The sequence below is a fragment of the Alosa alosa genome, chromosome 24, assembly GCF_017589495.1.
Source record: "Alosa alosa isolate M-15738 ecotype Scorff River chromosome 24, AALO_Geno_1.1, whole genome shotgun sequence".
Classification (NCBI taxonomy): Eukaryota; Metazoa; Chordata; class Actinopteri; order Clupeiformes; family Clupeidae; genus Alosa; species Alosa alosa.
Genome location: NC_063212.1, coordinates 3,037,586 through 3,052,271, shown reverse-complemented (window position 1 = coordinate 3,052,271; position 14,686 = coordinate 3,037,586). Strand labels below are relative to the sequence as shown.

Here is a 14,686-nt window from a genome sequence, read left to right as displayed (position 1 = left end):
GTGTGTGTATGAATGTGTGTACACTGCCCCTGGATGGGTAAAAAATGGAACTGATAACATTAAGGGTAGGGGAAGACTCCCATGCTCCTTGATCTGCCATTAATAAGATATGACATATTGCACATCATCAGCTGATTAATTCACCCAGGGCCGGCTCTAGGAAGGGGCCAGGGTGTGCTAAGCCCACCTAAGCATTGTGTCTTGCCCACCCAAACAAAGTCAAAAAGTCAAAGGTTTTTTTTTCAGTTGTGCATCTGTGCAATGTGCAGTCTCAAACCCAGCTTGAATGTAGATGAGTTGGTCTTGAGTGTAATGGTAGCTAGCTGGTACATAGCTGTAGACCTATGGATCTCTGTTTCTCACTCAGTCACTGAATGCTGTTGGTACGAGAAAACCCCCAAAAAACAATCAGTGCTACCAAGCTCGAGTTGCTGCAGGGATGGGCAAAAATACATCAAAATGTATTTTAAAATAAAATATAAAATATCCTAATTTTAAGTGTATCAAAATTAACTATAAAATACATAGCCACACCATGTATCAAAATAAAATACTGTATTTTTGTATTTTGAAAGTACTAAAAATTCTCTTTAAAGGGGCCCTATGTAGTTTTGGCAATTTCTTCACAGTTTTCTCTACAGAGCTCCCCCTACAGCTTCAGAGCAGATATTTTACAATACTCCTCGCTCAGTCAGTCTGCCGTTTCCTCCTTCCCTGTTCCTCCGACAACGATTTACTCGCTTTCTGCTTCTTTTTGCTGGCTCTGCCATGACGAATGTCTGAGAAACTCCATTGTTACGTTGTTCTGATTGCGAGTTATGGATTATGAGTTTTGTGCCCTGATCAAACCCAGTTAAACTTAGGACAGCCACAGCAACTTCAAAGATCACTCAACAAAATGCTTCAGACATGAAAGAAATAATCAGTTTAACAACAAGGCTATCACAATTTTAGCACTGTTACATGATGCTTATGCTACTGTTACAACGGTAGGCTACCACACTTTTTAATGGCTGCGTCAGGTTGTAACAAAGGTAGGCTACATGTCACTAAATTCTTATCAAACGGGCCACCATTCAATCCGGAAAAAGTCATATAACCATTCCATTGACTCCGAAGCTGTTAAGGTAAATTAAGTAAAACTGCATAGTTTCCCTTTAAAAGGCCCATGATATCACTTTGCAAACCTTCCATATCTATCTATTTAATCTATTCCTTCATCAATACACTGACTCTGTTGATTAAGTGGACAATGTTTGAGAGCAACAGCTTTTCTCTGCCTAGGAGACATGCCATAGCCTGCAAACAGTCAACAGATCAATATGCTGACCTGCCTGTTACATCTCATAGCTTAAATACTGTATCAGAGATGCACTCAAAAAGTCACAACTGAACTTGTCAAGCGGTACAAAGTGGAGACAAGTCTCTGACATCGTCAATGCATGCCCAGGTTGAGTAATGTTGCAGGGCAACCACATAACCGGTTCCATATGTTCCAATCGGATGATTAAAGTTCTCAAGAAACTGATCATTAATGTTCTCAAGAAACATAAGGTTGGTAAGAGGGAGTGTATGTGAGCAACAGACAAATTTCTCATCTTGCACTGGATCATAATCCTGAATCTCATTGTTCTGATCTCAACAACTCTGGGCAAATTACAAGTCAGCACCAGTCAGAGGCTGCATTCATTGTTTTGCACTTTTATGATGCCATCACATCAACAAAAGTAGGTTATTGGTTTTACCAAAAGTATTTGCCAATATTTTTAAACTACAAAAATACACACCTACTGGTATAAAGTATTTTGATACAAAATAGAAAGCCATTTTCTTCAACAAAACAAAATACAAATGACAACACACTATTTTGTTTTTGAAATACTTATTTCAAATACATGTATCAGAAATACTGCCTATCCCTGGCTATTGGCTTTACAAACTCAAGCTAGGTTGTATCGATTTTTCTGTGTTTTGTGTTTATGTCAGTTTTGATACAATTTGACTGCTGTTGGGTGTTGCCCACCCAAAATTTCTACCAGCCCACCCAAATGTAGTAGGCTAGAACTGGCCCACACATGTTAGTCAGCGAATTGATCTCATGCCCACAGTCTTTTGGTGAAGACATCCTCTTATATGCAGAAGGTTTGGGCCACCTTGATGCTATCTCTGTCCACCCTACCCGTCCCATGCAATGCCACCTGCACATGATCTGATTTGATATAATGGAAGGGCAAGGCAGGGTTTGTGATTGGTGTTTTCACCTTGAAGCAGCCATTTTATCATCTTTGATTATGATTGACTGAATCAGGTTTGAAGCTGTTATAAAACACTCCCAACCATTCACCTTGACCCCCATTACATACTATATTACTGCACCACGAATTGATACAAAACTGTTAAAAATGTGCAACTGTGTAGGCATAAAATCAGATTCAGAACAGATCTTGCAAAATAGGCCATGCAAGTAGTCGTTTATCATGTACTCTCTAACACTGGGCATCCATGTGCTTAAAGCAGCTCTAAGAAATGTTACACAGTTTCTAAGCTAAAACATGTTTTGTCACATACAGCGAATATATCGAGCTATGAGAAATATATAGCTGCCTGTGCCCTGAATACACTGGAAAAAAATGTGGTCTCTGTGGATGGCTCAGGCTCCACAGACCATAAAAACATAACAAACCGTTCAAGCCAATCACCGATGAGATGTTTCCATTGCATGGGAGGGAGGGAGAAGGAGTAGCGAGCTAGCTCTCTGTTTTGTTTAAGCGTCAACAAAAGTGACGTTACCCAACATCGCTTAGAGCACCTTTAATTGGAAAGTGTGTGTTTCGATCATAAGTTATGTCTTTAATTTAATTGTATGTGGTCAAAAGGTCGAAATGGTCAAAAAGTTGTTACTTGTTTAATTGTGTACTTGCTTATATCTGTAAACAACCTGATACACACACACTCTATCTCTTTTACAGTATACTTCCCTTCCTGCATGTGTGTGTGTGTGTGTGTGTGTATGCGTGTGTGTGTGTGTGAGTGAGTGAGTGAGCGAGCAGAGCTGGTGGGTTCATGACATCTTAAAGCACATCCATCTTGCCAATAAGTACAGCATTGTCACAGCCATTAATTCATCTGATGAATGCATCCCAAAAGCTGTCCTGACTGAGTCACCAGTAATGTTTCAGGGACATTGATTACGATGCTTATAGGGGTTTGTGTGTGTGTGTGTGTGTGTGTGTGTGTGTGTGTGTGTGTGTAGGTGATAACCTGGGTGGGGTGTGGTGCAAGGTGTGTGCGTGCATGTTTACCTCAGCAGTTTTGCATCACCTCTACTTACTGTACATTAGTGGTGCCACAGTTGTCTGTAACACTGATCCAATTTAGCACTCTCTCTACACCATGCACACACACACACACAGACACCACATTCTCACTTTCTGTCCTTTCCTTCACTCACTCACTCACTCTTTGATACGTCTTGCCCTGTAGCGATCTGTTGTTGTCGAGAACTTACTCAGGTTTTCCTTCCCCAGAAGAAAGTGGGAAAGCAACCCCTTGACAGTCTGAAATGACAGAAAGACTCTTCATAACATAATGTCTCTCTCCCTCTCTCTCTCTCTCTCTCTCTCTCTCTCTCTCTCTCGCTCTCTCTGTGTGTCTTCAGGAAGGGCATAAAGGAGGACTCGGTGAGTTCAGAAGACAGGGAGCATGCCAAGCGCATCGTCTACTCCGTTGTGTATGGAGCAGGTGAACCTTCCCCCCCAATGCACTGCACATGGTCACATGACCTCTTAGACTTGTGTGGGCCTCATCTTCGGGGAACTTTTTCATTATTCATTGTCATTTTATTATAGATACATTTAACCAGATTTGACCCAGGTCAGTGCTCCACAATAATAAGACATCAACACAGAAACATGTAAATACAACTATGCAGGCACAGTTGGGATATCTTCTATGTGTAGCCTGGGCAGAAGCATGGATGGAGGGATAATGAAAGAAAAAGAGAAAAAAGAAGAGAGAGGCAGGCAGAGAACAGAATTCTGACCCCATTTCTCCGGGCCTGTGAAGTGTCTGATGAGAGAAGAGATTCCAGATCGTTCCCTGAGTACTGGTTGCCAGTAGAGACCACTATGACATGCAGCAGCTAGGCCCCGTCACCTCGTTAGTATGAGTGTGTGAGTGTGAGAGGGAGAGAGAGAGAGATGGTGCTCTATATAGATGTATCTGGGTCAGTTTGAATGGGTGTGTGTTTCACCCTGTTTATTTATGGCCAGGTTTGTGTATGTGTGTGGACTGGAAATTGGGGTTCCATACATCCTCTATACAATTCCGTACTGTGTTCCCCAGCTCATGGCTCAGCCAGGGACATTTGCTGTCTTTGAAGGAGGTAAAGGACTGTGTGTCTCAGTGTCTGTGTGTGGGGGGGTATTTATTGTGTCTTTTTCGAAGTAAAGATTGGTGTCTGTTGCACGTGTGTGGGGGAGAGGGAGAAGAGCTGGGTGTCCATGACGGAAAGATTTGTTAAGTTGCTATGCATAACGCTATATGACCCATTGGTGAGGGAATGAATGGAAGAGAAAGTGTGTGTGTGTGTGCGAGAGAGAGAGAGAGAGAGAGAGAGAGAGAGACAGAGAGAGAGAGAGACAGAGAGAGAGAGAGAGACAGAGTGAGGGAGACATGAAAGTATGATCGGCATAGTACAGGCCAAAGGAGAGAAATATCTCCATGGTTACTGAATACTAAAAGGAGACTTGCCATTGAAGACAAGCTGGCAGAATGGCTGGGGGAGGGTGTTGATACACACGAGCGCGCTCGCGCACACACACACACACACACACACACACACACACACACACACACACACACAATCACAGTCGCTCATATGTGGACATATACATAAATAGGTCAGAAGATAGAATAGGGGGAATTAAGTGTTTGTAAAGCAAGTGGTAAAGGTGGCCAAGAGAGTGAATAAGAGAGAGAGAGAGAGCATAAGTGAGGGATCGAGTTTGAGAGGGATAATGCATGTAATAAAAGTGAATGAACCTATTTCCGCCCGTGCCTTATTTTCTCCCTTTTACGTGTACACCCATAAGTGTGACTCGAAGAGCTGTAAACAGTGTTGTAAATCTGCCTGTACAAAACTGCTTGGAGCTCCAGTGGAATTTTGATTTCACAACGAGAATTCTCGGTCTAACCGTTGATGTATCGAGCGACTGGCCGGAAATAGGGCACCCACCAGCCCAGCACCAAACTCCGAGCACGGTAAACAAAATCAGCAGGAAAAGCTCCCGTTAGGAACCAAACCAGATTTTGTTCATTTATCAAATCTTATTTTGAAGTATTAAAAAATATCATAGACATTTTGAACAAAATTGGAAATTGGGGCTTCTCATCCAAAAAGAATCTCTCTCTCTCTCTCTCACACACACACACACACACACATATAGAGATAGAGACAGAGATAGACACACTGCCCTTTGCTAGTTCCTTCTTGCATGTCCCTGCTCCACTGCCCTACTTGTCTGTTGTGTCGGTCTCTCTCTTGCCTTGTTCTGTCCTTCCTCTGCACTTCTGTGTCCATCTTATTCCAGTATGTCTAACAGCCCATCTCTTTCTCTCTCTTTCTCTCTCTCTCTCCCTCTCTCGGCTCCTTGACCCAGACAAGGCTACAATCAGCCTCAAGACAGAATAAATTACATTACAATGAATATTAACATTAGTATGGAGACTATTGGGGAGTGTGCGTGTGATTTGTCATCAGTGGCAGTTTTATTCCTAGGTTTCTTTAGGTCCTTTTGTCAGGTTTGTCCCATAAAGAATTTTTAATGAAATTCAACCAGTTCGTCATTGTGATGTCAAATTGCCCTGTCTCTGTCCAGCTGTATAAGTGTTTACCACCAGAGCCCCTAATGGCTTAAGTCAAAAGATGAGGGTAGGGAGATGCTTAGGCCATACCTATGCTTGTGGCCTTTGGGTAACGGGGTTACATTTGGTTCAATATTGAAAAGTAAACATTGAAGTACACCACAGTTAAATTCACACCTAAATGGCTTATTTAAAGCATTTTCTTTGTTTCTTTCACTGAAGTTATGGACATTGTGCTTTGCAGAACATTACCGTTTATACTCATAGGTGTTAATGATGTCGTAAGGACTTTCACCTCAATGAATAAAACAACCAGCAACCCTCTCATTGCCGCTTTCACGATAATGTTACGAGGTGTAGTTTATTAGTGAAAAAGTAGGCTATTTATGACCGTTTACTGAAGTATTATAGAGTTTAATTCATTTGGCTTAGACTTCAGGCCATCAGGTGTTGCAGTGAGGAGTCATCAGCAGCTCTGCACTGTAATAGCCAGGCCCAAGCATTCATAATGGATGACGAATGCACTTACTGGCGGATGCATAATGCATGTGGGCCTCCTAGAGCAGTCCTCTGCTCTTCCTGAGTTCCCCCCATTTTCCCCTCATCACAGCCCTAACGAGACCAGAGTCAACTTACAGAAAGCACTGGCTGTCATATGGGAACATTCTGAATATATTTCTGTGTGTGTGTGTATTATGTGTGCATTGTTGCACGTGCAAATGTTTAATAAACAGTGCATCTTTGCATAGCCCATCCCTTGACAAATATTTTCTTTTCCCTCAGTTCTTAACCTCATGTCCTCAGTTGTCCCCCTTTTTTATGCTTATGCCTTTATTTTGTTTCACTATCTATCTCTCCTTCCGTCTCTCTCCCTCTCTTTCTCTCAGGGCGGGAGCGTCTGTCTGGTATTTTGGGCGTGAGTGCAGAGCAGGCCAGCCGTTTCCAGGACAGCTTCCTGCAGACCTACAGGGAGGTGCAGACCTTCATCCAGAAAACCATACAGCAGTGCCACAGCCAAGGTGTGTGTGTGTGAGGAGAGAGAGAAAAGAGTGAGAAGCTCTAAGCAGTGTTTGTGTGTGTGTGTGTGTGTGAGAGAGAGAAGCTCTAAGCACTGTGTGTGTGTGTGTGTATGTGTGTGTTAGAGAGAGAAGGAGAAAAAAGAGAGAGAGTGTATGTGTGTGTGTGTCTGTGAGAGAGGATAGAGGGTGAGGTTGAACACACAAACACATAAAACACTTTCAAACAAAGTATTTGGCCGAAGCTGCGTCTGTCTGTCTGTGTGTGTGTGTGTGTGTGTGTGTGTAACAAAGAATGTGTGTTTGAGAGAGAAAGTTAAAGTAAGGAGGGAGGCAGGAGAGGGTGGTGAGATGTGCTTGCATTGGCAGTAAAGTGACAAACTGCAGGCGTTTGATGGCTCTGGAGCTGAGGCGTCCCAGAGCAACACTCAATACATCCCCGCTGAGTCTGGCCCCCTACACACACACACACACACACACACACACACACACACACACACACACACACACACACACACATACACACACACACACACAACCATACACACACACACACACACACACACACACACACACACACACACACACACACACACACTCAACAACTCGCCAAGTGCTACCTTCAGAGCTTAGCCTCTTTAACTGTGATAACATTTTTGTGACCCTCTCTTTTTCAACCCTCTATCTCTTTTTACTATCTTTGAGCTCTCTTTTCACCATCTCTTTACTTCACTCTCTCTTTTCACTATCTCTTTACTTACTCTATCTCTTTTCACTATCTCTTTACTTACACTACGTCTTTACTTACACTATCTCTTTTCACTATCTCTTTACTTACACTATCTCTTTACTTCACTATCTTTTTTCACTATCTCTTTACTTACTCTCTCTTTTTACTATCTCTTTACTTACACTATCTCTTTTCACTATCTCTTTACTTACACTATCTCTTTTCACTATCTCTTTACTTACACTATCTCTTTACTTACTCTATTTCTTTTGACTATCTCTTTACTTACCTATCTTTTTTCACTATCTCTTTTTTCACTCATCTCTTTTCTTTTTCACTATCTCTTTTCTTACTATCTCTTTACTTCACTATCTCTTTCTCTTACACTCTATCTCTTTTCACTATCTCTTTACTTACACTCTCTTTTCACTATCTCTTTTCACTTACTCTCTCTTTTCTCTTTTTCACTATCTCTTTCTCTTACACTCTTTTCTATCTCTTTTATCTCTTTTTCACTATCTCTTTACTTACACTCTCTCTTTTCACTATCTCTTTCACTATCTCTTTACTTACACTCTCTCTTTTCACTATCTCTTTACTTACACTATCTCTTTACTTCACTATCTCTTTTCACTATCTCTTTACTTCTCTCTCTCTTTTCACTATCTCTTTACTTCACTCTCTCTTTTCACTATCTCTTTACTTCACTCTCTCTTTTCACTATCTCTTTACTTACACTCTCTCTTTTTTTCACTATCTCTTTTCACTATCTCTTTTCACTATCTCTTTTCACTATCTCTTTACTTCACTCTCTTTTCACTATCTCTTTACTTACACTCTCTCTTTTCACTATCTCTTTACTTCACTATCTCTTTTCACTATCTCTTTACTTCACTCTCTCTTTTCACCATCTCTTTACTTACACTCTCTCTTTTCACTATCTCTTTACTTACACTCTCTCTTTTCACTATCTCTTTATTTCACTTACCTTTTTCTCACTTTCATTATCTTCCTCACTCAATCCCTTTTCTGTTTCTCTCTTTTCCTCTCTCACTTTCATCCCCCTCTCTCACTCTTGATTTTTAACAACCTCCTATATCACCTACCCCTCATTATGTTAGATATGAGTAAGCCTCGTTTTAATTTATCTCTGTGTAAAGCTGTATAAAGCTATGTAGCTTACTCAATACATCATACAGCCATCATATAAGCTGTGTATTACAGTGATACTGTGAACAGACCCAGTGATTTCACCAATCTTTCAATTACTCTAATGCTAACAAACCCCAATCTTATGTCTATCCCAGTTAAAAATGACAAATCACATCAGCCACTGAGTAATCCCTTTATTTACTTGTCATTAAGCTCAAGTCAAACGTCAAGTCAAGAGAATTTTATTTTTCCTGTGAGGGAACTTCATGGTTAGGCACAATCCCTTTATTTACTTATCATTAAGCTGACACAATCTCAGTTTTACATGCCACATTATTTTAAATATGTAAAATTGCCTCGATACACTGTAATTTACACTATGGGTGAAAGTGTTGGGAGACTTACACCAATCAATCACTGAATTCATCCGACCGATTGCCACAGGTATATAAATCCAGCACCTAATCATGCAGTCTGCATTCACCATAGACTATACAGATCGTTCAAAAGTTGTTTTGATAAGTTGATAAGTTTTTTGTACCAGGCTGTACATGTAAGTATTTCTGCTGTGAAGTTGGACTACCAAGGGGGTCTATGTAAATTTACTCGCTATTGGAGCCTACCCCTGATGGACCGAGTGCAGAGGTGTGTTCCAATTCGCGAATATGATCCTATGTTAGCAAATTTAAACGTACCTGCTTTAGCTCTAATGTTTTCAGGAATATTTACAAACACTCACAAAAAAAAAAACTTTTGAGAAGTAATCTTTCTCCTCAAAATATTGCTCAGAGGTTTAGCTGGAATCTTTACACAAAATGGCATTCACGGTAAAAATAGGTCGTTCTGAAGAGCTCAGTAAAAAGATCCATGTCCTCAACCCCACCCCAACCCCAAGATTTACAAGGAGATGTTATAAAAGTTCCTGTAGATGTGATGACCAGATGTCCCAATATGTTTGTCAGATAGGTGTTAAGTGAATGTGCACCCAACATCGTTGAGCCTCACTCAGAAGACGGAAGGAGAAAATAAACACAGTAATCTGCCTGCTGTTAGTGTGTATTTATGCCCCACACACTAACTAGCCACCATTTAACCAGTGTTTGTGTTAAACAGTTGCTCAAAAGCTACGGTGTTTACTCTGTGTCTGTGGCCCAATGCTATTATTGTTTTGAAATTTGCATTAGTTTTTTTTTTATTTAGTCTTTTAGTTTGGTTCCTGATTTCACTAGTTTTACAAGTGCAAAGGTGGTTTTAATTTAGTTTGAATTTTACAGAAATGTCTGGTTTTAGTTTTTCAGGTTTGTCTTGACTTGTATTGTCTTGTCTTGTCTAGAATGTCTTGATTATAGATGCCGGAAAAAGTGCAATGAAAGTCAGATCAGATTTATTTCATTGAAGGTTTTATTTAATAGGCCAGTATCTCTCAAGAATTCAAACAGAACAGGATAAATGTGTAGTTTTAGTTGAAGTCTTCGTTTTCATTAACTATAATAACCCTGGCCTGATGTGGTCATGTGCTGAAAATAAATGGATCTCCATTCTTCTTCAAGTACATATTCACCAGAGGAGGCTCCTTCATTGAGGAAAGGGAGGAACATCCTCCCTAAAATTTCAGAGAAAAAAAAAAAATATAAAGTGAATTACTAATCTGATAAATTACTGTTAATAACAACTGCAGTGAGTTGGGAGAGAGAAAGCAAGAACACATAGGCTATTACTGGCCAATCCTCTCCAATTGTTTAGAATTGGACTCTGGGCGTTTGGGAACAGCTGAGGGAGGAGGCTACTTGAAACTGCGAGTTTCGGTCGGTGTGAGCGAGCGGACTTTCAGTTGACAGTAATTAACACCCTTTTGAACAATCTAAGCTGTGCGAATGTCAGAGGGCGGTCTACGCTGATTCATCATTAGTGAGACACGAGGACAGCGGCATGCAATTCTGTCAGCATAACAATAGAGGCTGTTGCTGAAGTGTCAGCGTAAGCGGCAGCCCTCGTTTCAGCCGTCCTCGTTTAAGACGGACGCGGTCAAGATGAGCAAGTTTACCTGTGCAAGTTCACCGAGCACAGGCTCCGACAAAGGCAAAAATGTGCCATTCCACCATATCTGTTATCACCGGCCATAGCAGAAAACGGCATCATGCCAAAAGGGGCAGAAATCGCCTTAACCTCCAGCAACTTAAACGGTCCTTACCAACAGAAACCTCCTTCTTCATGGGCTTGTGGAACTGTCAATCCGCAGTCAACAAAACGGACTTCATAGCTGGCTATGCCAACCACCTTTCATTGGAACTCCTTGCTCTCACTGAGACTTGGATCAAACCAGAGAACACTGCCACCCCGGCTGCACTCTCCACTAACCTTACACTATCCCACACCCCTCGCCTATCTGGACGAGGAGGTGGGACGGGCCTGCTGATCTCCAACAAATGGAAATTCACCCCGCTACTGCCTTCAAACAAATATGTCTCATTCGAATTCCATGCCATCACAGTGATCGCCCCAGCAAAACTCTACGTGCTGGTCATCTACCGCCCTCCAGGCCAACTAGGTGACTTTATGGACGAACTTGACACTCTGCTGTCCTCCATCCCTGAGCATGACTGTCCGCTTCTTGTTCTCGGTGATATGAACATCCACTTAGATGCCCCAGGCTCAGCGGACTTTTTGGCCCTGATCCACTCCTTTGACCTCAAACTGGTTCAAAGCCCACCGACTCACAAAGCTGGCAAAGAGCTTGACTTGATCTTCACTCGGAACTGCAGCACAGACACCCTCATGGTGACGCCTCTCCATCTTTCTGACCACTTCTTCATCCAGTTCAACGTCAGCCTGACAGAACAGCCTCCCGGCTCCTCTGCCGATGGTCACGTTCGCCCGCCCACATCGGAACCTGTCTCCAAGCGCACTTCTCCTCTGTGGTTGCCTCCAGTTTACCTCCACTCAACACCTTCTCCTCTCTGGAGGTTAATGAGGCCACAGACTTCGCTCTGCTCAAGACTGACCTCGTGTCTAGGCGAGCTGTGCCCTCTTACCACAAGGCCAGCTCGATCCAAACACTCTCATCCATGGCTAAATGATACCCTCCGATCGTGGCGCACCAAACTCAGAGCAGCGGAGAGGAAATGGCACAAACCAAACTAACTGATGACCTCAAAACTACCAGACTCCTGACCTCCTTCTCAGCCAGCATCACTGCTGCTAAGACGGCTTTCTACAATGACAAAATCAACAGCTACAGACACTTTCAAAACTTTTCTCAACCTTCAAATCGCTACTCAACCCTCAGCTGCCTCCAGCCTTACTGCAGATACCCTCGCCTCATTTTTTACAAACAAAGTGGCGGCAATCAGCAGTCAATTCTCTACATGCCCACTCAACGCATCTGACTCAGATACCGCACTCCTACAACCTCTAGGGACTGCTGGAACATCTTTTTCAGCATTCACGCCTCTCTCGAGTGAAGTATCTAGACTCCTGACATGCAGCCGTCCTACCACATGCTCGCTGGACCCTATACCTACTGAGCCTACTTCAGTCCATCAGCCCGACCATCGCTCCAGCTATCACACATGTGATCAATGCCTCGCTAACCTCCAACAGCGTTCAAAATGGCCCGAGTAACACCGTTACTTAAGAAAGCTTCTCTCAACCCTGCTCAAGTCGAGAACTACCGCCCTGTCTCACTCCTGCCTTTCCTATCCAAAGGCATTGAAGCGAGCAGTCTCCAAACAGGTCTCTGACTTCCTTTCACAGAACAACCTTCTGGATCCAAATCAGTCTGGGTTCAAAAGCGGCCACTCTACGAAAGCTTGGCTCTGCTGTCTGTAACAGAAGCCTTAAAAAGCCAGGCTGACCTTTCGGTCATCAGTACTCATTCTGCTTGACTTATCGACTGCCTTAATCACCGCATCCTTCTCCCTATACTCGCTAACATGGGAATCTCCGGCTCTGCTCTCTCCTGGTTTGAATCCTACCTCACAGGGCGCCTCGTTTAGCATTATCATGGCTTGGTCAGCTATCTGCACCTCACCATCTCACCACAGGGGTCCCCAGGGCTCAGTGCTGGGCCCCCTTCTCTTTGCTATCTACAAATCTACCTCCTTGGGACAGATTATCCGTTCGCATGGCTTCTCATTCCACTGCTATGCAGACGACATACAGCTCTATCTGTCCTTTCCACCTGATGACCCCCTTGGTTTCAGTGCACGGATCTCGGATTGCCTCTCAGACATAGCTACATGGATGAAGGCACACCACCTCCAGCTGAACCTCTCAAAGACTGAACTGCTGGTCCTCCCAGCTAAACCTACCATACACCACGACATCAACATCAAATTTGACTCCCTGTCTGTTTCACCTACCAGGACTGCAAGAAATCTAGGAGTTGTTCTCGACAACCAACTAAACTTCTCAGATCATGTTGCCTCAGTCGCCCGGTCATGCCGTTTAGCACTCTACAACATCACGGAAAATCAGGACTTACTTGACTCAAGATGCTACCCAACTTCTGGTTCAGGCAATAGTCATCTCACGACTCGACTACTGCAATGCCCTCCTGACAGGTCTCCCAGCCTGCGCAGTGAAACCACTTCAGATGATCCAGAAGAGCGGCGCGCCTGGTCTACAACCAACCCAAAAGGGCACATGTTACCCCCGCTGCTCATCCAGCTACACTGGCTACCTATGGCGGCCCGCATCAAATTCAAGGCTCTAACACTTGCCTACAAAGTAGTCTCGGTTCTGCTCCCACCCACTTGAAGCCCTCATACAGACATACACTACCTTCAGACCGCTCGCTCCTCTCCTCAAACGGCGTCTAGCTCTACCACCCGGTGCGCTCAAGCCAATCAAACTTTTCTCATCTGTTGTTCCTCGTTGGTGGAACACACTGCCAGTTCCTACAAGGGCAGGGACATCCTTCTCCATTCTCAAAAAACTCCTGAAGACCCAGCTCTTTAGAGAACATCTCCTCTCATAGCAACACTTACAACAAGTCTTACTGATCCTAGCACTCACCAGCCGTCTTAAACTGACAAGTAACTGTTAAAAACAGCACTCACGCACTTATTCTTACTGCACTCTAATGTTTTTAAATTGTCCTAAAATTGTTGAGAATTACTCTAAAACTTAAACTGTTTACCATGTTGTAAGTCGCTTTGGCTAAAAAAGCGTCAGCCAAATGTAATGTAATGTAATGTAATGTAATATTACTATTTTAACACTTTGAATGAACAAAATCATTCCCCTCGTGAATCACATCGTTTTCAATGGCCAAGGGAGGAAGCTCCTCCGTACAGTAATTTTCAATTGCGATAGGGGGTGCTGTTTTTAGCGCCAATGGTGCAAGAATCTGCAGCCATACAGCTAAGAATCTTGTGTTAAACGGAAAGCTTGTTTTTTGCTCGTGAAATAAACAGTACAATGGAATCAGAGGACAATCTCAAATCTTTTATACATTGAAATACACTGCGAAGGTTAGGATCAAAGCAGGAAGACCAGTTCCAAAAATTCATATTCCAAAACAAGATGGTAAGGCTAGTGTAGGCTACTGAATGCTACATACTGTAGTCAGACAAATACTCATGGTTAACTGGTAACGTTAGCACAGAAAACAATCAGCTATAGCCTACTGCTGGCCTGTCACATACGTGGACAGTTCACTTGGTGATAAAACATTTTTGGATAGTTATGTGTTGTTATAATCATCCAAGTTATACCTTAACTAAACAAATGTTAAATAATGTTCTTATTGTTAATATGTTCTTGTTTTCACCGTTCTAACTGTATCTTTGGATGGTAACATTGTTAATGAATGTTACAGACCATGATGCATTCCTTTAATGACGTCTTCAATAACATTTGCCTTTCGAGTATGCTTTCATTAATTCCCACTTAGCTATTACAACCTGTCTTTAAATGAAAG

General features: G+C 42.6%; 1 protein-coding gene across 5 annotated transcripts in view; it reads left to right on the top strand.

Moving 5' to 3' along the window:
• Window positions 1-14,686, top strand: part of poln (polymerase (DNA directed) nu) — a 97,207-nt gene that overhangs the window by 63,327 nt on the left and 19,194 nt on the right. For all 5 annotated transcript variants that reach the window (XM_048236793.1, XM_048236792.1, XM_048236790.1 and 2 more), the window contains 2 exons: window positions 3,659-3,741; window positions 6,753-6,884. In XM_048236793.1, coding sequence (XP_048092750.1) covers window positions 3,659-3,741; window positions 6,753-6,884 — 215 coding nt within the window. The remainder of the gene's footprint in view (window positions 1-3,658; window positions 3,742-6,752; window positions 6,885-14,686) is intronic.